The sequence below is a fragment of the Poromitra crassiceps genome, assembly GCF_964638095.1.
Source record: "Poromitra crassiceps genome assembly, chromosome: 18".
Taxonomy (NCBI): domain Eukaryota; kingdom Metazoa; phylum Chordata; class Actinopteri; order Beryciformes; family Melamphaidae; genus Poromitra; species Poromitra crassiceps.
The window spans coordinates 24,653,907-24,681,032 of NC_139636.1; the positions used below are offsets into that span (position 1 = coordinate 24,653,907).

The 27,126-nt window shown below is 44.5% G+C and overlaps 1 protein-coding gene across 1 annotated transcript; it reads left to right on the plus strand.

Moving 5' to 3' along the window:
- Positions 1–4,222: 4,222 nt before the first annotated feature.
- dennd4a (DENN/MADD domain containing 4A) lies at positions 4,223–26,715 on the plus strand (the record flags this gene model as incomplete). Its single annotated transcript, XM_083654651.1, has 30 exons — positions 4,223–4,533; positions 4,783–5,029; positions 5,139–5,208; positions 5,560–5,729; positions 7,532–7,770; positions 7,901–7,967; positions 8,170–8,228; positions 8,334–8,478; positions 9,614–9,789; positions 10,140–10,240; positions 10,635–10,853; positions 11,422–11,567; positions 12,253–12,273; positions 14,385–14,518; positions 16,331–16,463; positions 17,126–17,332; positions 17,457–17,585; positions 17,707–17,851; positions 19,064–19,186; positions 20,910–21,017; positions 21,389–21,469; positions 21,939–22,795; positions 22,962–23,172; positions 24,221–24,312; positions 24,405–24,580; positions 24,925–25,285; positions 25,431–25,548; positions 25,837–25,999; positions 26,105–26,169; positions 26,362–26,715. 30 exons carry the CDS (start codon positions 4,223–4,225, stop codon positions 26,496–26,498), a joined length of 5,211 nt encoding a protein of 1,736 aa, XP_083510777.1. The 3' UTR covers positions 26,499–26,715.
- Positions 26,716–27,126: the final 411 nt, after the last annotated feature.

Here is a 27,126-nt window from a genome sequence, read left to right on the forward strand (position 1 = left end):
TGATTGATGGTGGTAGACCAACAAATGCCAAACACGAACGAATTACAAGTATTGGTTTGGCTCTGGGATCCTTTCAGTTGTAGGCTACTTGTGTTTTTGTATGTCCAGCAGCACTTGGTTAGAATTCCCCCCTCGCTCCATTCCGATGGGGTGAGTGTGGTTTCCTCATCAAGTAGTATTCCTGTCAAACACAAGGAATGTCGGCGTGTTAAATGGCTGAGATGAGGGGTGAGGGCTGCCTTCATGGCTAAGAAGGAACAGATGCTGAGTGAAATGTTTTGGTGTTCCCTAGCTCCCTCCCATCACACAGTGCCCATCCTCCCCGACCCCCTGCTATTCGCACAGTCCTAAACCCTGCCACAGCCCAGTGGCTGCCTGCTAAACAGCCTCAGTGCCATTTGCCACTGTCTCTTGGGCCATATTATTTATACACTGTCATGCAGAAAGCAAAGGTCAGAGGCATTCATTTCACATCACAAAATCTCATTAGTATATACTGACGGGACTTGTGTCAATATATTGAAAGGTTTAATATGGCAAAACCCTTCTGCTGTTTGAGGAAGAATGTCACAAAACTGTTGTTCCTTGCACATACATCAAAAGCATGGAAGATATTTTAAAGTTTTAATCTCATGCAATCATTTTGTGTTTTTTCCCCCTCTCAAATGTTTAAACTTTGAACACCAGCATTTGTATTTTTTGTTGAACAATAGAGGTGACTCGTCAAAATAGCGGATGTGAATAGGGAAGTTTTTATTTGAGGACATGAAACACTTTGAAATCGCCGTTGAGAAACAGGCTTGTTAGCTGGTGAGAGGATATCCGCTCTCTCCTTATTTGGGCTGCTTCATGAAGAAACACTCAGTTCTGTGATGAAGGAAATGATTGCCCAGATCTAGGAAGTTTCTGAGTCACTGAGTTCTCTTGAACTTCCTTTGCAATTTGATATGACAAATATAATATTTAGACCCTGTTGAATAATTTGTTAATTTCGTCATAGGCACTACTATTATCTTACTAGGGATCTCGCACGCTCCGCATGCTCAATTCCTAGGCTCGCCCGTCCTGCAGCTCGCCAAGCTGGCCCGGCAGCTCGGCTACTGTGTGGCCAATGAGACTGAGCATCACTGATGAGGATTTATGACATCACTGATGATGTCACACTGGGATTTATGACATCACTGATGATGTCACACTGGGATTTATGACATCACTGATGATGTCACACTGGGATTTATGACATCACTGATGATGTCACACTGAGATTTATGACATCACAGTGGGACAGACAGGGGGGCCCCATCTCCCATTTACATACTGATGATGATGATTATAAACATTGTGGACTGAAGGCTTATTTTTTTATTCATTTGTTCTATGTGCAGTGGTCCAGGCAGAGCATGATTAAAAATAACGACACAACATGTAGTCTCACCCCTCATTATGAAGACGTTTATTTCATTGTCAGAGCTGCCAGCGTTAATTGTCACTAGTGACGTCAGTGGAGGATAAGTGGTCACGTGATCCGCGGGCTGTAGGCTAGGCTACTGCCTGTTTTGCTCAGATGCGTCTGTCGAGCGCTATTTTATTTTTATACTAACAAATGCAGAAAAAAATCAACGGACCAAACGAGATTAACATTCCATTTGACCAAGACAAATGTGATATACGTGCTAATGTTAACATCCAAGGCGTTTAAACCTTCAGAGCACATCGTTGGTATGGCACACAGCTCATTGGTAGACTCGTTCTTAACCTGAACAATGTTCAAATCTCTTTTTAGGATCTGAGTGAGAAATGTTCCGTCAGGTTCAGTTGCAATGCTGTTGCTATGGTGAGGATTAGATATAATTTTAGGTCTGTGCTTCCACCTCCGGTTGAGGGGGTGGAATAGACACAGTGGATGCCGTGTTATAGCTGGAGATTACATCTATATTTAATCCTAAATCTTCCAAGTATTAGGCGCCGCATCTGCCATATCCCATCAGCTATATATTTAGTCACATTTGTGGAATTTGAAGGTGAATGTGTGGCTATAGTGCAGGTATTAAGCGGTGTGTCACAATATAGCTTTTTGATGTTGCTATTAAACAGAGATCACAATGGAAATGTGCCTCTTGAGATTGACAGCGTTGTTTCATTCCCGTCGTTTACCTTCTCACTGTCTTTGGTGTTGCTTCAGCAGCGTGCCACATGTAGACAAGGCCAGTTAAGCCCTAGTTTAGTACTTGTGTACAAGATGGACAAGATCTCACAAGTCGTTCACAGCCTGAGATCTCATCTGAGTCGCAAGGCTATTGGCAAACAATAATAGCTTAAAATCTTTGCTATAATAGTCATAACTTCAGCGAAATCCTTCTGATGAAGAGTCAATATGTGTGTCTTACAATGACTGACAAATTTGGAACCTTTGCTTTTTCAAAACTTTAATCCATTTAAAGAGCGCACAGCACTGTTGCTGTTGTTTTTTGTCACTCGGCATTCAGCACTTAAGGCATGACATAGATGTTCGGTTCAATATTTGAATCAATTACGAGAACCTGAGTGAACAAAAGACCGCAAAAGGATCATAAATAATGCAGACGTCTGATTGCTATCATAATGTTCCCTATATGAACAAAACCCCACTATTGGAGAACTGAAGGAGACGCAGCAGCAAAAGCTAGACAACTTTGAGGTATTTGGCTGGCTGAGTCATTCTTTGTGTCATTCAGTTAGCCAACAATGCACTCAACACTCTTGCACAGTACTGTTAAGCTGAATCAAAACATCATAAGACCATAAACAACTTTGTAATAACTATGCAATAGTCCCATCACAATTTGGGGAGGGGGGGATTGTTGCCTCCACTGAGTTACAGGTACAACAGATAGGAAAGTCGCACTGAATTCCTTGGCAAATTGTTTTTTATTATAGTTTGTATTATTGGTCGGCCAGTGGTTTCTGATAGGCTTATAGTTTGTATTATTGGTCGGCCAGTGGTTTCTGATAGGCTTATTGTTTTTATTATTGGTCGGCTAGTGGTTTCTGATAGGCTCGGATACTGTAGTCATGTAACTCAAGCTAACTGTTTTTTGGATGTCGAGCAAATCAATCACAGATGGTTGGATCATTCCCACCGCATGACTTCCATAAATGCTGCAAAGCGCTTACTACAGTACCCTACTATTTCCATGTTTTCATGTTAGTTAACATGTTATATAGTTTCATTCCCTGGGCCTACAAGCAGTGCTTTGGTTTTGGGGGGGAACGGCATACAGTGCAATTAGCCTTGAAGCCAGTGGAGGCCAAAGCTTTAAGTGGGCGAGGTGAGATATGGACAGCGCTTCTTGTACGCCATGATTCCTAGCGACACGTGACACGTCCAGAAGAGAGGAGGCGATAGCTTAACGCGAACTCCCTCATATCCAAGAGGGAAAATAATAGGCAGCTGTTTATCACTTTGCTGGTGGAGTGTGGAGGAACTGCTGAGAGAGATAACACAGACTCACAATAAGCTTGCCCAGCGCAGAGAGGGCTCCCCCAGTAGCATGCATCCCACACACGCTCCTCTCCTCTTTCTATTTTCATGATACTGTTGTTGAGCGTTGCTGAATATACCGTCTGAATATGGCTCTCGAGAGCTCTGCAAAAGTCAAGGTTTTTGCTGCGGCACAGCACAGTCTCTCCCTACCTTGGTTATGGTACATTACCTTTCAACACATGCTCAGTTCTTTTTTTCACAAGGCATGTGTTTTATTTTACATAATCGGTCATGGCATATAGCAAGGTCATGGTCTTAAGCACTCCCATATTTTGTGTTGAAATATGGTGTTTTTGCAAGACAGGAATGCATTCTAACTACTTCCAGATGCTCTCATTATATACGGTAGTGTTCTTTATTTTCTTCAGTGTAGTGTATGTCATGCAGGTTACAGTATGTAAGTTATATTATTATCGTTAGATGCTGCGTGGCATACATTCATTCTGACAATTAGTAAAGCAAGACAACTAATACAGCAAATAGTGAGTGAATTTTAAAGAGTGATTTAAAAGGTGATACTGATGTATTGGACCTAGGCGCTCCAGGCAAGGCCGTTCCCTGCTGGCAAAGGCTTCTTCTCTTGTTTTCAATTCAAGACTATACCCAGCAATTTGATGACAAGGCATAACTGAAGCTCTGCTTCTTCCCTCCCCCTCTCTCTCCCTCGCCGGCCGGCAGCCCACAGTGTGGGAATGGGAAATGATGGAGGAGAAAGGGCCTCGTGTAGCTGAATACTTTGTGGTCGCCGGACTAACGGATTCGCCCAAGCCCCTGGAGGACGAGCTCCATTTCGACGACGCCTGCCCCAGGTCCGCTAAACCCAAAGCCCCCATCACCGATGTGGCGGTGGTGATCCGCTCCCTGGGCGAAGAGGTACCCCAGGGCTTCACGTGTGTGGACAGCACCCCCTCTGGCCTCTCTGCAGACCTCAACGGAGCCACCCTCAGAGGCCCGCAGATCTTCCTGTGCTTCAAGCGAGGCAGAGATAAGCCTCCGCTGACGGACCTTGGGTGAGTAATAATCCTCAGTCACTGAGCCTTTACACTAATCACCTGCCCATCTTGGGTCACTGTAGACTAAGCTACTTTTATGCACATCCACTGGTTTGACCCTGCAGGGGTTATATTAAAAAGGCTCCCCAGTAACTTCATGCTGCACCGGTGCGGCCACAATCACCAAATGGTTGTTTTAAGCCCGGTTTGTCTCACTTGTGAATTTCATATTAAAAGCCGCCACCAACCGTGCCTTGTATATCTCAGGGTTCTGTATGAGTGGAAGGAGAAGCTGAAGTCTGGATGTCACATAGTCCAGACCACGCCCTCGGGTCGCCCGGCCAACATTAGCAGCTCGTCCTCCCAGCGCATCTACATCACGTACCGCCGTGCCCCGCAGAGCCAGCCCCACACGTCACTGGCCGTCACCGATGTCTGCGTCATCATCCCAGGCAAAGGGGAGACACCGCCCCACACCTTCTGCAAGGTGGACAAGAACCTCAACAGCAGCATGGTGAGATAAAGCTCGAAGAACAATGCACTATTGTTATTGTATCTGGACAAGTAACAATGAATTGTTTTTCCCTAAATTCTGGTGGTCTATGTCTTTTCCCATGTTGCAGTGGGGATCCTCAGTCTACCTATGTTACAAGAAGTCTCTGGCTAAAGCCAACACAATTGCATACAAAGCAGGTAAAACCATATGGAATTTGTACTTTGAATTTAGCTTAATTTAGAATGCTTTGAGACGAGTAACCTGATTGTAAATATGTAAGTACCATTTAGAAACGAATAGAATAGAAACGAATAGAAACGAATAGAAACGAATAGAATAGAATAGAATAATTCTCCACAACATTGGAAATTTGCCTTTGGCTTCACCGGTTGGGTAAAATGTGACACAATACATGAAATAAAATACCATACAATACAGTACCACACACGGAAAACAATAGACATAGCCAACAATATCAAAACGTGTGAACAATGTGAAGAATGGAGGTGAAGACTGTGTTAGTCAGTGTTGTGTGTATCTGTGTACAGGTCTCCTGTGCAGGTACCCCGAGGAGGACTATGAGTCCTTCCCACTGCCCGAGTCTGTGCCTATGTTCTGCCTGCCCATGGGGACGACCATCGAGTGCTGGCCAGCTCACACCAAACATTCGCTCCCGGTCTTTTCCACATTTGTACTGACAGGGGCCTCTGGAGAAAAGGTAGAACCACCTACTTACATTGGCTTTAGCAACAAATATGTTCTTCATCTTTTTCACTCTGCCATGCCAAGCTGCACTGTTTGTCTCATTTCTCTTTTCTATCGCACAGAAGCTGACAACACACACACACACACACACACACACACGTGCGCACACACGTACGCACACATGCACGCACGCACAGACACACACACACACACACACACACACACGTGCGCACACACGTACGCACACATGCACGCACGCACGCACACGCACACGCACACACACACACACACACACACACGCACGCACACACACACACACACACACACACACACACACACACACACATATTGCAAAGGAAATCCCCACTGTTTACAGACTTCGCGGAATGATTTCCTGCTAAGTCACATCATCATTAATTATGCGCTTGCCCCAAAGCTGGTTTCAGTTTTTGTGTCCATGCAACATTTCACTTTCAGTTCTCTCTCTCTCTCTCTCTCTCTCTCTCTCTTTCTCTGCCATAGCAATTGTCCCTTCTGGATTACCGTAATTTGTTGATGAGTAGTATTTCTAAGAATAGTGGACAGTCTTAATCAACTTCTAAATGCTGACTGGAATCAGAAATAGTCTGACGTTTGTGTTTGGAATACTAAAAGGTGGTGCCCTTTGAAAGCAATGCAGCATAAAAGGAATGTCCGCAGTTGGATCGTTTGAATAATGGATAGATAGCTCATCCACCACTTAGGTCGGTGCACAATTCAATGCAAAATGCCTCAGTGCACACTGCTCCCACAACCTCTAGTCTCCTGGCACTGGCATGCCTGGCATGTTTATATATACTGTCCAATTTTAGCTGCTTTTCCTTTGATGAAAATTCCCTACAGGAGTGGCCACATTATCATATTGTCCATATAAGGTGCTTCATTGCATTTTGAAGTACCGTAGGTATCACTGTTGTGGTTTCGTGTCTTCGTTTGCATCAGGATGTTACCATGGCTTTTTGTGTGTGTGTACATGCTAGCGATGGAACAATATATCAAAATTCACTATATTGCTATACAAAAATGTGACAATAGGCTACATGGGTTATTGTGGGGCAGAGACATTAATTGGAATATGAACTACATTTCACTCTGCTGTAATAATCAAACTTACATTACTTGAGCTTTTTAACAACATCTTTTAATTGTTTAAAGCAGCTACGAGCAAGATTTTCGATTGTTATTAAACAGTCTAAATTTTATATCAATGCATCACATCTTACCTCTAATAGTAGACGAGACCAACGCAGAGTAGTCTCGCTTGAACCCTGAGTGAATCGGCCAGTGTCAGTCTCTCTGTGGCCAGGGCAGATCAGGAAGTGAAATGAAACGGTTTGCAGCAGCCACTTCGGCCATAACCACAAAATAACTTCCAAAAAACCTGTTAGAATATAATGAGAGATGTTCGCGAGAGTATGCATGGCGTTCTCCTTGTTTATGGTATGTTGCTAGGCAGCGCGAACGGGGGAATGCAGGCAGCTGCGTTTCACTTCCGGGTTTCACTTCCGGGTTTAGCCGGTCCGGCGGTAAGGAGAGAGAGAGAGAGAGCCCCCTGTTGACGCGAGTTTAGACAGACACAGACTTAAGAGAGCAATCTCCGATTCACACGGCTTTGGTCTCAGCTACTATTATAGGTAAGATGTGATGCATCAATATTGTAATTATACTGTTTAATAACAATCGAAAATCTTGCTCGTAGCTGCTTTAAACTTTACATTCTAGCAAGCCAATGTTTCTCTATGTGGATAGTCACACTTATACCACCTTCTTGTGCAGGTGTATGGTGCAGCCATCCAGTTCTATGAGCCATACTCAGAGGAGAGTTTGACTGAGCGTCAGCGGTCTCAGCTGGGCCTCCAAAGCTCTGACCTTGGCCCTGATGGCACCAGGAGTGTCCACAGCAACAAGAGCATCTGTCTGCTCTCCCACTGGCCCTTCTTCGAGTCCTTCAGGAGCTTTCTCACTTTCCTCTACCGATACTCCATCTCTGGGCCGCACGCACTGCCTATTGAAAAGTGAGCACCGTTATTACTTTGTTGAAGTCTGTGGGGTCACTCTGGGTCAAAGGTGATTTAGTCTTAGTCTTAGTCTCGGGATCAAAGTTCAGGAATCTCAGATCTGTTGTCTTTTTTTTTTAATCCACAGGCACATCTCTCACTTCATGCAGACCGTCCCCTTCCCCTCCACTCAGAGACCACGCATCCTCGTGCAGGTGAGCTTGAAACTTCAAATTTGGCGTGAGTAAAGTGATAGCTTCAATTCTGCATCTGCGTGTATGCTTTGTTCGGGGGGTGATACAGTATATGACTATATTTCCATGTGCAATACACTATAGTCGTGAAGTTCCTTCCCCCCCACCCTCTGATTATCAGTACTTTGTGTAAAACCAGAACTCTCCTGTGTGTCGTTCCCAGCTATCTCCACATGACAGCCTGATACTCAGTCAGCCTGTGTCGTCTCCACTGCCTCTCAGGTACTACTGACATATCAGTCAAACTGCAACATTATACATATGCCAACATATATGCTATCTTGATTTTGATCCATTTGTCTATTTGTGTTTGTGTGTGTGTGGTAGTGGTGGAAGCCTCTCCACGTTACTACTGAATCTGGGCCCTAAGAACGCAGCCACTCTGTTGGTACTGGCCGTCACTGAGCACAAGATCCTGGTTCACTCCCTCCGTCCAGCTGTGCTGACCAGTGTTACAGAGGCCCTTGTGTCTGTGAGTCACTTTTTCTTTACACCAATAATCCTTATATATACTGGATAAAAAAAGGTATCAGGATACAGGTCCATATAGGGAGGGACCACACACTCCACAAAACTGCAGGAAGACCGACTTACTTCAAAGGTTCATTATTTATTTGAAAAAAGATATCAGAACAACGCATTTTGCAGATGCGCTTCATCAGGTTCATTCATAAAATGAGAGTGATGTCATACACCTTTGTAGCGGGCCGTATGGTAGAATGACCCTAGCCTAGGTAAACCCAGCCCCCACGTGACCTGCTCTCTCAGTTCCCAGTCACTAGCAAGCAGGGTGAGCCTGAGAGCAGGTCACTGGGGGCTGGGTTTACCCAGGCTAGAATGACCCACCCCTAAACACATAGCTCAATCAATCAATTAGCACAATACAAGTAGAGAATGAGAAGAAGTAGGAAAACGTGTAGAAAAGAAAACAGTGCAAATATGTGAAACCGTAATTCGCCAATTGGCTATATTAAAAACATTTATATATGTGACAAATCATGTCTATATATAGAAAAATATATCTATAGGCTATATATACATGTGGAAGACATTAGTCGCCCCAGTCTGCTGATGTGCAGCACACACACAGCAAACAAGGGGCACACAAAAAGCTCATAAAGGCTATTCGTACCCGTGTATGAACAGACACTCGTATTATAAATGGACTAAAAGTCCAAAGACACCTCATACTATGGGCAACTGAATACATATATGTTTCACTGAGCTCAATACATAATTTCAATAAGGGCCAGGCAATTGCACCAGCAATGTTAGAGATACATAAATTGTCAGATATATCTAGAGAGGAAGAACTAGAGAATGCAATGACAATGATACTTGTGATTGTGATTATTGGTATGATAGGAGGCAGAGCTGAGACATCACCAAAGCTCCCAGAATCACAGTAAAGAATACTCTCTTGGTTATTTGCACCTCTGAAATGTCTTCTTCAAAATGTGCATAAATAATATTAAAAAAAGAGGAGAAAGGAAGAAAGATTGCTACTTAGCTCCTTGTGTCAGATCAGCTATATCTCTTCTGTGGTCACCATATATTGGATCTTATCGATGCATTGCACTGATGGAGCCATCTCCACCACCTTTCAGATGATCTTCCCCTTCCACTGGCCGTGCCCCTACATCCCTCTGTGCCCCCTGGCCCTGGCTGATGTCCTCAGTGCACCATGTCCATTCATTGTGGGCGTGGACTCCCGATACTTCGACCTGTACATTCCCCCCGCTGACATCAGCTGTGTGGACCTGGACACCAACACCATCTACCAGTGAGTGACCTCTGACCTCAGCCGCCCTGTGATTGATGGCCACACCCACCCTAAAATGGTCTTCTCTTATCTGAGTTTCTTTTGAGGATAGGATCATTGAAGTTCTTCTCAAGGTTATCGGTATCTGTCAGCTAAAGCCTCCCTTATGTAACGAGAGGAATGTGAAATATTCTTATTGCATACAAAATAACATTGGGGTACTGCTGGTCTCCCACATGAATGCAAAAGATATTTTGTGGGGAGATTAAATTGTCAGTACTGGTGTCAGTGAGTCTGTCTCCCTCCCTATATCTCTCAGTGCTGTTTTATGGGTGTCCTCCCCGTGCAATGAAAACCATATGTGTTTTCAGGAAAGATGAGAAGAAGGCTTTAACGTGGAAGATCTTGCCCAGGAGAGCCTGCAAACATCTTCTGAATACCTTGACCAAGCTCCACCAGCAGCTCATCGAGGGTGAGTCCAGTCGGAAAGTCAGAAAGTGTATTAGGGTTGTGGTGGAGAACGAGGTTTCTTCTTGACCTTCTGCTAGTTGTCTTCACTGCACATTTGGCACATTGTGGTAAAAGCTCCTAAAAGTGTCACGCCAGCTAACCAAAAATGTCTTCAGCGTTATTAACATTCATTGTTGCAAGCAGTACATAGATTTCAGTAAAGAGACTAACAAGCTGTTGTTTGGTTAGCTAATGTATTGCCCCTTGTTCCTGTGAAATAGGCTGAACTGCAAAACAGAAAGGAACCAATCAATTTTTCGTAGCGCCTTCCACTGAATATTTTGTGACCATGTGTTGTGGAGGTGTTCACAATATCCCATTCAGGTGTTTCCATTCGTCTCACGTTTAACACTCAGGTGGCCAGCTGAACAGGGAGGATGTGCAGATGGAGCACGCGGTGACGGACGACGAGCTCGACGGCGGTAAGAGCCTCCACACTCTGGAGCTGGAGATCCAGGAGTCCTTCCTGCGCTTCATGGCAGCCATCCTGCGGGGGTACCGCTCCTACCTGCTGCCCATCACCCAGGCCCCCTCCGAGAAGACCACCGACGCCAGCTCCCTCTTCGACCATCAAGGTAGGCCTCGCGGTCCCCTCGTCAGACAGACCTCAGTCTTGTTGAGCGAGTTGAATGTCATGTTAGATGTCATTATAAAACACGCTGACATGCTGTATCGCTGCCCTGCCCTCGTGTAACTGAGTTGTGTAGTGGGTCAGGGAGTTTGGGTTTGGAGCCACACCATCAAAGTTTGGCCTAAATCACCACTGTAATGACTCATTGGGATTTAGCTTTGAGCATCAGTGGAAATTAGGCATGGTTGACATGTCAGAGACTCGACTGTGATTAACAGCGCAATCTCTCCGCACATCTGTGTGCTCTTACGCAAGCCGACTCAGCAGAGAACCGGAGAACAACTTGTTTCGTGCAGCAGGATTCTATTTCCTGTAAGTGTGGCTGCTTCATTGTTGCTCTAAGCGTCCGCGCCTTGACCCCCGAATGCACACATTATCCATTCTGTATCAGCTTGACAAGGGACCGACAGGCTGTGTAATTATAAGCAGCTAAGCAGTCTGATACTGATGTCTTTATGGTCACCCACTTGTCATCTTCATACACCTGTCGTTATGTGGTTATTCTTTCCCAGGATTTCTGAAGAGCAGAGACCGTTCCCATCAGCGGTTCTACTCCCTCATGACCAAGACTCAAATGTTCATCCGTTTCATAGAGGAGTGCTCCTTTGTCAGTGATAAAGATGCTAGCCTGGCTTTCTTCGACGAGTGCGTTGATAAGGTGAGTTTGGCTGCTCATCTGTGTCGCAATGTGTGGTTGGAACAATTCAACAGAAGAGATGTATTTCTGCTGTTTCAGAACAATATTCCAGTGAGAGTAGTTTGGTCTTGCCTCTGCCCATTCACTGAACTTCGCCAAAAGTTAGCCAAAATCTGGAGTGTTATATAGCCACCTTGCCAACATGCTACCATAACATGCTTGGTACCAATCGATGCCTTAGGTCTTCTAGTTTCATATAATACCAGAAACGTCACTCTGACTTTAAAACTGAGCCTGCTACAGCCTCTGAAAGCAGATGTTCAAAATTGTGATATTTCCCGAATATCGCAATTTTTTATATATATATATATATATACAGTATATATATATATATATATATTTTAGAGAAAAGATTACATGACCTCTCGAATTAAGATGTCTAATGTCTTGTCTTGTTTTATTTGAAGTTATTGGCAGCCGCAGAACTAATAAGCAAATGGCAGGAACTACCGTAATAGAAACAAGCAAAAAGTAATTAACACCCCAACATTTCCCTTGAGCCACTCATTAACACTAGCACTACGCTTTTGTCTCTCTTTCTTCAAAATGCCTTGTTGTCCTAATTTTCTTTCATTCTTTTGCCTTTCTTTTGGCAACTTCTTCTTCTCATCTCTGCTATGTGCCTTTCTCTTTCTGCTGCTGGTAGCTATTCACCACTGGAGCCAAGGTAAGCTTCCAAAACTTCAGATCTCGCCATTTTCTAGTCTAAACCTTTTGTGTTTTAAGCTCTTTGTTTTAAGTTTGAGACTCAGCTCCACTCAATGTGTGTGTGTGTGTGTGCGCGCGCGCGCATGCCTGTGTACTCACTATGAATAAATCATGGGGAGAGACAGTGAAGTTGAAATCGCATGAAAGGATAGGCTAGCGTGCGCTTTAGCTGTCCCTGCACGTTAGCGATCTTAGTGTGCGTTATTGAATCAAGTGGCATTAGAATGGACTACACCGAGAGGTTATGCAGAACTACTGTAGAGTCCGAGGTGACGCTGAGATAATGAGATTAATTATTTGTTCTTGTCGTCCCACATTAACTCTGTGCATCGTCGCCTCTCCAACAGCCTCTCTGAAGTGTGCGGCAGAGGGATTGAGAAAGACAAAAACAGAAGCAATGATCCTTACTAGTTCTGACACAGTCATCCTGAATGCACTTTAACTGTTATGACTTTTGGTGTTTCAAATCCTATGGGATCTGGACTAGTGCATTCTCAGTTAGATGCCTAAGCATTGGGGGATTCGACGACAGCTTTTACGCCTACAGATTTCTCCAACAGGAAAAAAGACAAAACATATAACACCCCACTCCAACAACAAACTTGCAAACTTGTGCAATCAGGAAGGAACTGTCGCTTCCCATGAACTGTCAGAACTCCTGTATGAATGGTCAATGTGGTTCTTATTGAGTAATGGTCGGAACTTCTTGGAAGCATTGATTCATTCAGCTTCATTGCTGCTGAGGTTGCCAACAAGAAGGGGATTGAGAAAGACCTCTTAGGTTTAGAATGAACAACATGAAGCAGAATAGAAGCGTAGATGTCAGAGAGAGGCAGTTGACTGAATCATCCACTCGACTGAGTGGACAACCCTGTAACACAGTAATACGAGAGAGATACTCAACTGCTCAAATGCAACCAAGTGATAGGGCTGGTCATTGAGCAATATTGATATACAGTAGTGACCAGTAGTCACTATATCAATATTATATTGATATTGTGATATGAGACTAGATGATCTTCGATTTTGAATATCGTGATATGGCGTAAGTGTTGTCTTTTCCTGGTTTTAAAGGCTGCATTACAGTAAAAGTGATGTCATTTTCTGAACTTGCCAGACTAGCTGTTCTATTATTTGCCTTTACCCACTTAGTCATTATTTCCACATTACTGATGATTAATTATGAAAAATCCCATTGTGTAAATATTTTGGGAAAGCACCAATAGTCATCCCTACAATATTATCGCAATATCGATATTGAGGAATTTGGTCAAAAACATTGGGATATTTGATTGTGTCCATAGCCAAGCCCTAAAAGTGTTTGTGACATCTCATCATGGCTTTGGCTTACAACTGAACATTTAGACCACTTCATAGAAAATTCCAAGATATATATCGTGCATCACCATTCAACCTAAAAATACCAAGATATGATTTTTGATCCATATTGCCCAGCCCTACCAAGTGACCTCACATTAGATGTTTTTGGACCGCAGGAACCTTTTCATAGTTCTAGAAACAGTTGGAGAAACTCTCCCCTTTTTGTTGTGTTCGCACTGCAGGAACTAGGAACCATCATAGGTCTTAGAACGTCGTTGAGAGGAACCTTTTTAGCTCATACTTACATACTTTTCTTTTCTTTTCCACTAATGTTAGCTAGCTAATTGTTAGCCAAAGTAGTATCAATCCCCCATGAACTCACTTGCCGTGAAGCTACTAGTAGCGGTTAGCAAGCTAACCACTGGCCTCAGTTCATCATTCCTATGGTTCCTATTGGCGGTACGAATGCAAACAGAAAAAAGCCCTTGATCAATGATCAAACCTCTGCCTTGGCTGTGCCCTTTAGATAAATGGAGTGGGGACACAGGCCATAATCCCAATATGGACGGACTCATTACTGATGCCGGTTTGTCCGCATTGACCCTCACATCTGATCTGATCTGAGGTCTGAGATCAGATTCCCATAAGTCCCTAGACAACACAACTATGGCTTTGTGTTTTAGCATAGCTTGGGGGATCAAGGAACGGAGGGTAGATCAATGATGAATGTGTGTTTCTCTTGCAAACCAGATGGACAGTGAACGGCCAGAGGACACCAGGCTGATTGAACTGGATGAATCCCACTGCAGCGAGCACACGGTCTATATTAACCCTCCAGAGCTGCCCCCACTGCCGCAGGGAGAGGAGCATCCTCTGTGCTATAGGTACTGTACTGCACATCTGTCTCCCATCCTCTGTGCTATAGGTACCGTTCTGCGCATCTGTCTCCCATCCTCTGTGCTATAGGTACTGTACTGCACATCTGTCTCCCATCCTCTGTGCTATAGGTACTGTACTGCACATCTGTCTCCCATCCTCTGTGCTATAGGTACCGTACTGCACATCTGTCTCACAGTCATCCTCTGTGCTATAGGTACCGTACTGCACATCTGTCTCCCATCCTCTGTGCTATAGGTACTGTACTGCACATCTGTCTCCCATCCTCTGTGCTATAGGTACCGTGCTGCACATCTGTCTCCCATCCTCTGTGCTATAGGTACTGTACTGCACATCTGTCTCCCATCCTCTGTGCTATAGGTACCGTTCTGCGCATCTGTCTCCCATCCTCTGTGCTATAGGTACTGTACTGCACATCTGTCTCACAGTCATCCTCTGTGCTATAGGTACCATACTGCACATCTGTCTCCCATCCTCTGTGCTATATAGGTACCGCACTGCACATCTAGCCTGGGTAAACCCAGCCCCCACGGGACCTGCTCTCAGAGTTCTCAGTCACTACTTGTGACTCGTGAGCAGGTCTGACCAGCCTGAGAGCAGGTCACTGGGGGCTGGGTTTACCCAGGCTACTGCACATCTGTCTCCCAAGCATGGCTCCGACAGTCTTTCTCTCTCATTCTCAGTCTCACACACATGAAACGCGTGCACACACTCTAACAGCACGTCACTGCAACGGCACACAATACAGCTCCCGAGGGAGAGACTTAGCTGAAATTGCCTCTATTGTTGGAGAGTTTAGTCACTGCTGTAGGGCTTTGTTATTATTTTTGAGCTGGAACACATTGCTTTTGGATGTCGGTGCTCAAACTTCCAGGGTTTGGACTGTACATGTCTTGACTTTGCCAGTGTTTTTGATGTTTTCTTGCACGCTACGCAAGCTCGATTCCTTGGCTCTCTCGCCCCCTGCAGCTCGCCGAGCTGGCCCTGCAGCTCGCATACACAGCTCGGCCACTACAGCTCAGTGATGTCATCACTGGGCGGCCTCGCCCCGCGCTCGCACATCACTGGTCATCGGTGATGTCACTATGACATCATCAGTTGCCTCAATTGCTCAAGTGACATCACTGATGACATCCAGGGAGTTCCCCAAGCCCCGGGAGCCTGCGATTTCTCCGCCTACTGGCCTCTGGCCTACCGGTTACTTTATACACTGTAAAAAAAAACAATTACAGTGCACCTGAACGCAACATACAAGATACATCAGACATTCAAACAGACATTGCCTGTTTGTGTTTTGCAATATGGATATTGTTTTATTTATAATTAAATTGAGCATTGGGCCTTTATAAGAATGTTTATTATTTCACAATTACAGTGCACCTGAACGCAACATACAAGATACATCAGACATTCAAACAGACATTGCCTGTTTGTGTTTTGCAATATGGATATTGTTTTATTTATAATTAAATTGAGCATTGGGCCTTTATAAGAATGTTTATTATTTCAATTGTCACACTCATCGATAGATATTTGAGGTTTGTTTATTAATTGGGAAAAGGACCACTGGAACAAACGCCGCAAACATGATCCGGCTACTTTTTCAATCTGACTGGCTACTCAAAAGTTTGGGGAACTCTCTGTGACATCATCAGTGATTTATGACATCACTGATGACATCATCAGTGGGACAAAAATGGAAACAGAGAGAGAACAAAGATTGCCCACATGCTCCCTTTTATAATAAAATATATAGGAAGGATGTCCGAGTATCTGAGAGTCTGTGTCTCTTTTTGCAGCTACTCTGGTTTCCCTGTGCTGAATGCTAAGCTATTGGAGCCATTGGAAGGACCAAATCCTCCATCAGCGAGTATGGCCCCGCGCCACGGCAGCCCAGCCAGCCCTACGGCCATCTTTAGACGCTCCAAACAGGTCAGCCGTACAAATAGTCTGATTCTCTTGAGAGTACATGAAATAATAAATACCATTGCTTTTGTATTTAGCCTTAGGGGTGAATGATAAATTATTGTTTGTCTGGCTGCTCAGGAATACCATCCATAAAGAAAATAAACATTCCTACTTTGTCCTCACTGGCTCTTATTTCTTTACCTACTGAAGCTTGTTTTGATAACTCACCTTTCGGTATTCCTTCATGAACTGACCTTTGTTCTGATCCTGTCACTGCCTTGTTTTACTGTTTATATTATTCTATTTTTGCTAGTCTCTGACTTGTATTCTTGTTGGTTTTTTATTGTAAATAACTTGTTGTACGTCGCTTTGGATAAAGTCATCTGCCAAATGAAATAAAGTAAAGTAAAGTAAAGTGATAATACATGATCATTCTAAGAACACATGAATATGTGTTGCATTGTCCAGGCACTGTGGCTTTGACCCTTACACTCCTTACTATTGTTTGCTTATAATGTTTGTTGTCTAGGAAGGTCAGCTTGTTTTACTGTCACACCCGTTGTATGTTACTCTGAATAAGAGTAAATATACAGTATACGCATAAAATGTGAATCTAGTCACTGATGGAAGGGGTTAGGAAATCATCTCTACATTTGGTTATTTTGTTTGATTTTGTTTGATTTCAGGAGATCAAATTGGCTCAGAAGATGGCCAAAACCTACTCTTCGATGCCTCAGATGTGGTCCAAGTGTCTGCTGCGCCATTGCTATGGCCTGTGGTTCATCTGTCTTCCAGCCTACGTCAGCACCTGCCACTCTAAGGTCCGGGCTCTGCGCATGGCTTATGACGTGCTGAGGAAGATGCAAGATAAGAAGCTGCAGGCTCCAGATGAGGTAGGAAAACGCAAAATATAAGAAACCACACAAATATATACAAAGAGTAGAATATGCTGAAATGAATATAGTGCACACATTCAGTGTTGATCATAATGAACATCTGGACGTTCTTCTGTCCAAGGTGTGCTACCGTGTGTTGCTGCAGCTGTGTGGCCAGTACAGCCAGCCAGTCCTGGCTGTCAGGGTGCTGTTTGAGATGAAGAAGGCAGGGGTTCAACCCAATGCCATCACCTATGGCTACTACAACAAGGTGGGCGCCATTGGCACAAACAGAGATGGACAAACTAAGTTTAACTGTTTAGTTCAGTTCATCCTGTTTTTATATGAGACTGAAAATATATGATCACAAACCATTTGTTTTACTGCTCCAGGCGGTGTTGGAGAGCACCTGGCCCTCCACCACCAGAGGAGGATACTTTTTGTGGGGCAAGCTGAGGAACGTGATCCTGGGTGTGGTCCAGTTCAAGCAGGTGGGGAGGAAACAGCAGCCGCCGCTCAGAGATCCTCAACTTTCAGGTAAGACCAGAGAACCAGACACAAATACACACTGCAGTATAGTCAGTGAAAGTAATTCAATAGAAAATCCCAAATATAATGGAAAACCCTCTCATACTTTTACTTAGCAGGAAACAATATTGCCTCATACCAAAGAGTAAAGTTGTTTGAGATTGCACTGAGTTCAGCTTTCCAGCCAATTATGACTTTCTAATCATCTGAATTGAATGGTTGAATGGTAATATAAATGAGTTTTGATCTTGTGGGAAGATTCCTTCGTTCTGGGCTCATAACCAGGTTTATCCTCGCCCCAGCTTCCATCCTTCTTGTTCCCATTTCAATCATGACATCCATTATACGGAGGAAAGAGGTTTTCCTCCCCACTACACAGGTTGCTCATGCTGTCAGTGCCATATTCCCACAACAGCCCAGTGAGACTCTAATGACCTTACTGGTGTGTGTGAGGAAACCTAATAAAAAAACATCATGCATATTTCACCAAAACGCTGTATCATGATAGGGTTCTATTCACTTTCATTTCAATCACTTCAAGAAAGTGGATTTTCTGTGTCGTGATATAAAGTTTCCGATCAGTCAGTCTACAAAGAAATAATAGATGATAAAGGCTCTTTCATTATTAAGTCAGTGTTGAGTTCTGTCATTGTTTTGTGAAGCTACAATTTGCATTTTGATGTGAGTGATTCAACTCCCACTCTGCTCTCTGTAACATTTGAGGGGGGGGGGGGGGTAAGATTACATTACATTACGTTATGTCATTTGGCAGACGCTTTTATCCAAAGCGACTTACAATAACACATTTTTGTCAGCACTAGAGCAATCAACTATATGCAACACAGTCTATGACAACTACAACATCTGAAGGAACCGTGGTACAAGTTTAGTTTTTTTTTTTTTTTTTTTTTTTTTTAGAAAGATAGAGAAAGAAGTTAGATCAAGAAGGGCCCAGATGGAGCCTGAAAAGATAATAAAAAGATAATAAAGCGAAGGCTTAATTGTCAGATTCTGGCATCTCTTTTATGTTGAATGATATCTACTCATGATGATAGCTGTATGCCTTTTAAAACATCCATGTACTGTATCTTTGCATTGGATGATAATGATTACACACTGTTCAGTATCATTGCAGTAATCATATCGCCAGGCTGTATAATCCTGAAAGTAGACTAATGTATTTTACTCTCATACACTCTCAATTCTGCTCTCCTCCTTCAGACGCCAGTGATCTTGACACGGTCAGCCATGGAAGTCTGGACAGTGCTAATGACTCTGCTGAGCGCACTTCCATTGACACCGACTTCACTAAAATGGACTTCAGTGATGATGGATGTAGTACAGGTAACAACACTACTCCTCTCTTCTGTCTATTAGTTCACTCGTCACTTCATTCTGTCGCTCCTCACTCCTCGCCTTTTCACTCTTAAATATGGTGAATATAATTTTGGCTTTTCATTTGATTTGAATTGATTTGTAGAAAACACATGCTATAACACAAATAATGTATATGTGACCCCAGACACAAGAAAGTGTTACTTAAAGTGTAGGATCCAAATGTCTGGTGAAGCCTGACACCTAATTGTGGAAAAATAGGGTACTGAACTGGCCTTCACTTATTGGCTGGTCTCTTTCCTGTCACCATCACAGAGGAATGTGTGTGTGTGTGTGTGTGTGTGTGTGTGTGTGTGTGTGTGTGTGTGTGTGTGTGTGTGTGTGTGTGTGTGTGTGTGTGTGTGTGTGTGTGTGTGTGTGTGTGTGTGTGTGTGTGTGTGTGTGTGTGTGTGTGTGTGTGTGTGTGTGTGTGTGTGTGTGTGTGCGTGTGCGTGTGCGTGTGCGTGCGCGTTCGTGCGTGCGTTTTAGTTTGTGCCAATCATGTAGGGGTCCCTCTCCTTTCCATTATTGTTACTGTTGTCTGCACTCAGTCAGCGTAGTTAGTTGGAGATATCAGGGCCTGTTTTCATCTCTTCAGAAGAAGCAATTTGCTGCTATTCATTCTTGTAGTATGAAAACAACATCCACAGTCTTGAGATGTGCCCAAGCACAAAATAAAAAAATATTTCCGTCACAGTAAACACGTAGCCTTAATTTTGTTTGTCATTTCACCAGAGTTGAGTGTTTTCATATCAGTGCACACATTACATTACGCTCTGCTTAGTGTCAGAAACCTGACACCCACAAGAAGCCTCCTCCTCGAAATAATACCTCAAAAACATGTTACAACCTCTCTTGTTGCATCCATGATGTCGTGTTTGGGCGTCTTGGTTAACCGGGACGACAGTTAATTTCAAGCTAGGTTTGGCACAAAGTTTGTATTTTAAAGATGATGCAAAACGATGAGTAAATGTAAAAAATTAAATAAATAAATAAAAAAGATACACACAGCATGCATTACAACATGATTGGGGGAATGTATACTAGATATAGACAGTTGTAAATGGGCTGTTCTCCTTTGCGACACCTATTTCCATTGTAGTCCAATTAAAGGATCAAAAACTCAGACATTTCCTAATCACTTTCAAACACTTACAATAGGCCTGCTTGTCAAGCCTGTTTCAACCTTGATATGTCTCCTATGTTTTCAGTAAATTACAATAAAGAAAACCTGGGGAGTAGGTTAAGGCTCTCAAGTCCATATATTTAATTACAATGTCATGGATTTGAATTTGAAGTGCTCACAATCCTTAGTGAAGTAAGCAACTGAGTAAAGCAGAAATTCCATGCAAATAATCTAAACGGCAGTAGAGAAGGTTTGCTCTTTTTCTGTTGGACCTTGTGCATATTTTGCATAATCTTTTCAAAAGATTGTATTCCAACTCCTGAGCTCCTGCCCCTGCTTTTCTATTCTGGGAGTGTGCTGTAAGCCTTGGGGAGTGTCACCATGGTCTGTAGAAGAAAGACTCTCAGATCAGTTGTCTCTTAAAGGATCCTGGGAGACTGAAGAGATGGATTTTGATTCACTCAGCTCCTTCTGAGAGAAGAGAGAGAGAGAGAAGAAAGAGAGAGAGAGCTGGAGAGAGAATATGACATTCGTGTATTCAGAGTAAGGTTAATTTTTCTTTTTCAGGTGGCCAGTCAGACCAAGGCTATGATTCACTGTCCAAAGAGGAGGGGATGGCTGGCAGAGAGAGTGACAACACCCCGTTGGTGGAGGACAAGGGACAGAGGCAATTCAGTGAGTTCTGGATTGGCATAGATCTACTTCTAATCCTTGCCACGTAACCATTAACCATTTTGCTGATGGCAGAAATGAATCACTGTTCATTGGCAGTAAATGTTCAGCAGTTGGCACGCAGAAAGTGTAGTTCAGGGGCCTGTTGGCTCAAACTGCAGCAGCCATGTTAATTGTAATTGTAATTCCCAACATCGGTGACATCTGACTGTTCAGAAAGATTGAATTTCATCAAAGCTGTGATTTTCCATAACAAATGCACAACTGTTTATGCACGAGTATACCGGTGCAGCAAATTAATACAAAGATTTCTGTAGTAAAGTATTTTAGTGTGTACCATCCCTTTAACAAATTGGCGTGGTTTAAATCTCTAGCACCTGAGATTGAGGATTCACTTCCAATCAGCAACACCTCTCCTTGTATTAGAAACCCCACTTCAACAGCCACCAATGCAGGTCAGTACCACCCAGAGAAGCATCTTCATCAAGCCATCATGATTGTGCTAATAACTGCCGCTTTTCACTCTTTCTGTATAGAGTACCGCAGGAATGAGTCCGGAAGTAGCACTTCGGTTCATACGGGGAAAAGTGAATGGGGTTTTAGAATGGGGATTTCGGTTAAATGCATGACATGTGGGAGTGGTCATTTGTGTTCAGCAGGATAATCTTCACAAACGTCGACCACTTTTATGACTTTTGAAGCGTAAATGCACACGATGATTACATGATTTTCAGAAAATGTTAAAAAAGTCATTTGTGTAGATTATCCTGCTGAACACAAATGACCACTCCCATAAGCTTGTGTTAACCACAGACCTTATTTCATGCATTTCATCGAAATCCCCATTCTAAAATCCCATAGCCTTTTACGTCATCCATGCGTGACTCTATTATAAATGTCTTTCTGCATATGTTTTTCTCATAGGTCATGGCAGCAGGCTGCATTCCAGTCCTTCATGTGGTGACACCAGAACTCCATGTGGAGTTCTGCCAAAGACACAGAGGCCAAAGTCTCTGGACTTGTCTGGTGGACAGGGACCTGCTCGGCGCAGTGCCCAGAACCTCAGCTCCGCCAAGCAGCACCACCTATCTGCTAAAAGACTGCACGGGGTAGAGGAAGAGGTGATGGCGACTGATGCTAATAAACAGAAACTCCTGGTGGAGAGGCGTGGGAGCTGCAGCGGTACAGTGGAGAGGCCCGGTGCCTGCAGCGTGTCTTTAGAAAGGAGTGTCAGCGGCAGTGTCGGGACAGCGAGCAGGACAGGTATTGAGACGGGCTTTGATCCACTGTCTCTAATGGCCACAGAGAAGGAGCAGACGGAGTGTGAGGAGGACACGCCCGCCACCCGTCGCGACCTGGCCGAGGAGATCGAGACGTACATGAACAACGTCAACAGCCCTTTGAGCAGCCGCACCCCCAGTATGGACCTGCAGAGCCCCTCCAGCCCCCTGCTCCACCCCGCCACGTCACCTCACGCCTCCCCCCGGCCCCCTCCTCTGCTCCGCTCCAACACGCACCTCGCCCTGCCTGCCAAACCCAAGGAGCGGCTAAAGCCGTCCCCGTCGCTTCCTCTGGGCATCTGTCACAAAGACAGAGAGAGGCCTTCCTCCCTGGCCTCCCCCTCATCACCCACTCCCTCCACCTCGTCTTTCTCCAGGGACTCTCTCTTTAGCCCGACTCTGGACATCTTCAAGAGCAGCGTCATATCAGCGGGGAAGGGTGTGGCTGAGAAGGCCAGCCGCCTCTACTCTCGCCTGTCCTCCCAGACGTCACTGACACAGGTTGGTAGTGCACCATTACTCACTGACAAATATTCCCTTCATAACCTCTGATAACATCTCAGTGGGCCGATGTTTAAGTCCAGTAATCTGGCTGTATCTGAAATCATTCTTCGACCAGGTTGTCTGGTGATGGGCTGTGCCTTGTCCTCTTCCTCCTCTCCCGCAGGATGCAAACTGTGACCAGATCAGCGTGTCCTCGCTGACCTCAGGGGAGGCAGACTGCTTGTCACTGTTCGATAATGACTCCTATCTGGACCCAGATGCCTTCACCTCCCCGCAGCGCGGCAGTGTGTCCCGACTCAGGAGGAGCCCCGGAGGGGGCAACCTGGGCAGCCCCAGTACCCCCAACAGAGTGTTCAGACATAACTCCTTCTCTGGTCTGTACCACATCCTTCATCACTCGTTTTGCAGAGTCATCATTATTGTTGGAACAAAGCTGCTTTGTTTTGGTCTTACATCGATACATGTCCTTGGTATCTTGAGATAATTGCTTTTTAGAACAATACAATGAAAGCATTTGAAAAGCATTTCTTACAGGCACTACATGTGATTTTCTTTTTGCTCACTAGATGTCGCGCTAGAGCAGTAGCGTTAAACGTAAACACAAACATTCTGTGAAACACGCACGGCTTCAAGACCGGTGCCGACCGACTGAAACAAAACACTGCAAATGCGTGGTCCCACAGCTGCAATACAGACGCTAACCTTGCTTCACAGTCATGGCGGCTTCCTTTTTCCAAACACAGTCACAGGTTGATCCACAAATGCTCGCAAGCTCTGTCTATGAACACGTTTGGGCAGGCTGGAAACAACAACGCCTGGTGTTCACACAGAGAGGGGGTGTGGCTTCCTTCACTGCTCAAAACTACGTATATCACTCTGGCATCTCGTAGGGCTGAATGAACGCATTTAGTGGCTTTACATAATTATTTGAACTGCACTTCTGTATTGGTTACACAGCAAATTATTTCTTCTTACCATTCTAAATTTAGAGTAAAAGTCGGGCGTAGTAATGTAGAGTTGGGTGTTTGTGCTGTGGAAAACTAGGCCAGCAGACCCAAGGATTAAATAATCAGTGTAGGATATCTGTGCAGTCAGACACAGGCCTATGCTAGCACATGGACTTGCACACAGGTGCATTCACAGTCGCGCGCGCGCACACACACACACACACACACACACACACACACACACACAATAGACCTGTACTGCTATGATTAGGTTGCTGCTAATTTCATTCACATCATCATCAATCAAGCTGTTACCCCAAAAGATTTGCTCATAATACAAGGCTTTCCACTTTTGCTTCATTTCAGCCAGACATATACAGGTACATGACAGCCGTGGGTTTTGGTAGTTGACTTAAATGCTGGCTAATGGCTATGGATTTGTGTGTCTAATCATGTCACTCTGCATCATATCTAGGTGGTTTGGCACTTCCCTCCAGAGGTCCCCACACTCCAGATTCCTCCCCCGACACCAGCCGCTTCCATCTCACTCACAATTACTCCATAGAGGTGAGTCACGTAAAGAAAAACCTGATCAGTATTCATCTTTAGGCTGATTCAGTGTGTAATGAATGCAAAATGTCCCTGCTGCTGGGTTGTAGGTGCTGATGTCCAGCTGTTCGCTCTGTAAGACCTGTGACTGTCTGGTGTATGACGAGGAGATCATGGCTGGCTGGACAGCAAACGACTCCAACCTCAACAGCACCTGTCCCTTCTGTGGCACACCCTTCCTGCCCTTCCTCAACGTCGAAATCAAAGATCTGAGAGCGCTCGGCAGGTTAATGCCCCATCTTAGACAGAACACTTACACACACACACACATGCACAAATATACATAATGGCAAAGATACATATGGACACAAATACTGAATACTTAAATCCACCATTTTCATTGTTTTGCATAGAATTAGGTAATAATATGAGGTCTAATGTCATTGATTTCTTATGGGCACAAACAGTAGTGACTTGCCAGACAGTCTGGCACTCTACTCTTTTCGACAGGCACTAGCACACAGACATGGACACACACACACAGGCACATACACACACTCAAAGACACGGAACATCTTCGATCCCTGTGGCCTTTTCTTAAACAGATCTACTCTGTGTGTCTCCCCTCAGGTCCTGTAAGGAAAGTGATCCTGTTACGGAGGAGGACACGTCTGTGTCACTCGATCCTGTGGCCAACGTGTCTGCCACACCCTGTGCACCTCAAACATCCACAGCTCCCCCGCAGGAGAGCAGTGGGAGTGCTGGAATGTCAGACCCGGTGTCGGTGCCCTACCTCAGCCCCTTGGTCCTGTGGAAGGAGCTGGAGAGCCTGTTGGTGAACGAGGGCGAGCAGGCCCTTATCTCCCCCAGCGTGGTGGACCAGCACCCCATCCTCTTCTGGAACCTCCTGGGCTACTTCCGGAGGCTGGAGCTGCCGAGCAACCTGCCAGCTCTTATCCTGGCCTCCAAACACTGTCGCCACGGAGACCAGGTAAGCAGACAGGCGTCTCTATTCAGCTCTGCCATCTGTAGTTGTGTGTGTATTTTGGCCCATTACCACCACAAACACTGTTTTTCCAGTTCTGTTTTAGGAAATGGAATAATGGATTAATTTCCCATGCTTTCTACCCATGCAGACCTCTCCGAGTGTGTCGTCGGAGGACAGTAAACACGTGTTTGTGAGGATTATGTGGGACAACCTGAAGTTGCACAAAGACAGAATTCAGCCCTGCTACGTCCTGTGGAACACACACTGTAGGTTACAAATATAATATTTATGACAGATTGTGATGGAATATGTTTCAAAGAGCAAAATCCCATTTCCAAAATTATTCCGCTGGCAAGTTAGATCAAAGTCAGATATTTACATGTACATCAAAAACTGAATATAAAGTAAATGGAAATCATGCATAATTCAGTTGATCCATGTCCTCCGTGACAATGCTGTGCTTTCACAGTTTATTTTTGAGTGATGGAGATGAAGGAGCCTTTGATCAGGGTGACATATCTCTTGTCCTCTCTGCCCTCTCTCTCTCTTTGTAGGTGCTAACTCTCTAGTACGCTCTGGGCTGTGTGAAGAGGGCCAACTCTTCACCGTGGAGCTCCTCCAGGGTTTTGTGAGGAGCATCAAGAAGAGTGATGTGTACCAGCCCATGAGCCAGATCATCCAGCTCCTGGGGCTGGAGCTGGGTTTTAGGAGACAGCGGTAAGGACTCCAGAGCAGCTGATTTTTACTCTACATATACCAGGATGTGGGAAAGATGATATGAAGCAAAAGTCTTAATTGCTTGACTCTGTCTTTTCCCTAAAGGAGCCTGTACCGAGATATACTGTTCCTTGCTCTGGTGGCTTTGGGCAAGAGCAACATTAATATTGGTAAGATGTCATGTTTTTCTTTGATTGGAAGCTAGGACTGTGATTTCCTTTCATATCCACAGCCAACCCGCTTTAGGCGAATTAATCAAATTTTTCTCATTATAACGCAAGTGCACTGACAATGAAGATTTGAGTGAGGACCATTTTACCTCCTCGGTTTTACCTAACCATTGCCCTACTTCTTCTTTGTAGATGCATTTGACCGTGAGTACAAGATGGCATACGATCGTCTCACTCCCAACCAGGTTAAGTTGACACACAATTGCGACCGGCCCCCTGGAGCCGGGGGCATGGAGTGCAGGCGGACATTTGGAGAGTCCAGTCTGTGAACTGAGCTTCCTCTGTCCCAACACTTTCCTTCAATCAACATCACTGCTGCTTAGGGCTTGCATAGACTTGTCGACATGACAATGTTCCTACCACAAGTCGACACCTAACGTAACGTTAGCTCTTCAGACTCAGGATCAGCTGACCTGACTGACCGGGCCCCAACAGAGATGGAGCCGACTATTTAAGCACAATGAGAAAATGACACTCAACTCTAAAGCAGTTGCCATGAGCTGCTTCTACACTGTTACAACTGAGAGGTGTGGTGTGACAGGCCTCATGTTTGTATTTACTGTAGAGAATCCTCTGTATTTTCAGTAATGTTATAACTATAGTAAATTGTACAGTTATCATACAGTCTATTTTATGACCGTGTTTCTCTTGAAGCTGTGAGTAAGTATGTACAAAGTAAATGTATGGTCTTGTAGTCCAAATTCCTCCGTGGTCCTGGTGACCGAGTCAGGAGTGTTGTCGAGTATGTATCATAGGTACTTTCTTTTAAACATTCGACATGTTTTTACTAAGCACTTTGACAAGATGCGCTCTTGCCATTCATTCTCACTTACACTATCGGAATACCCGCGCAGTGATACCCCTGCGTGATCGGTGGAGGCTGTGCAGCCATTACGC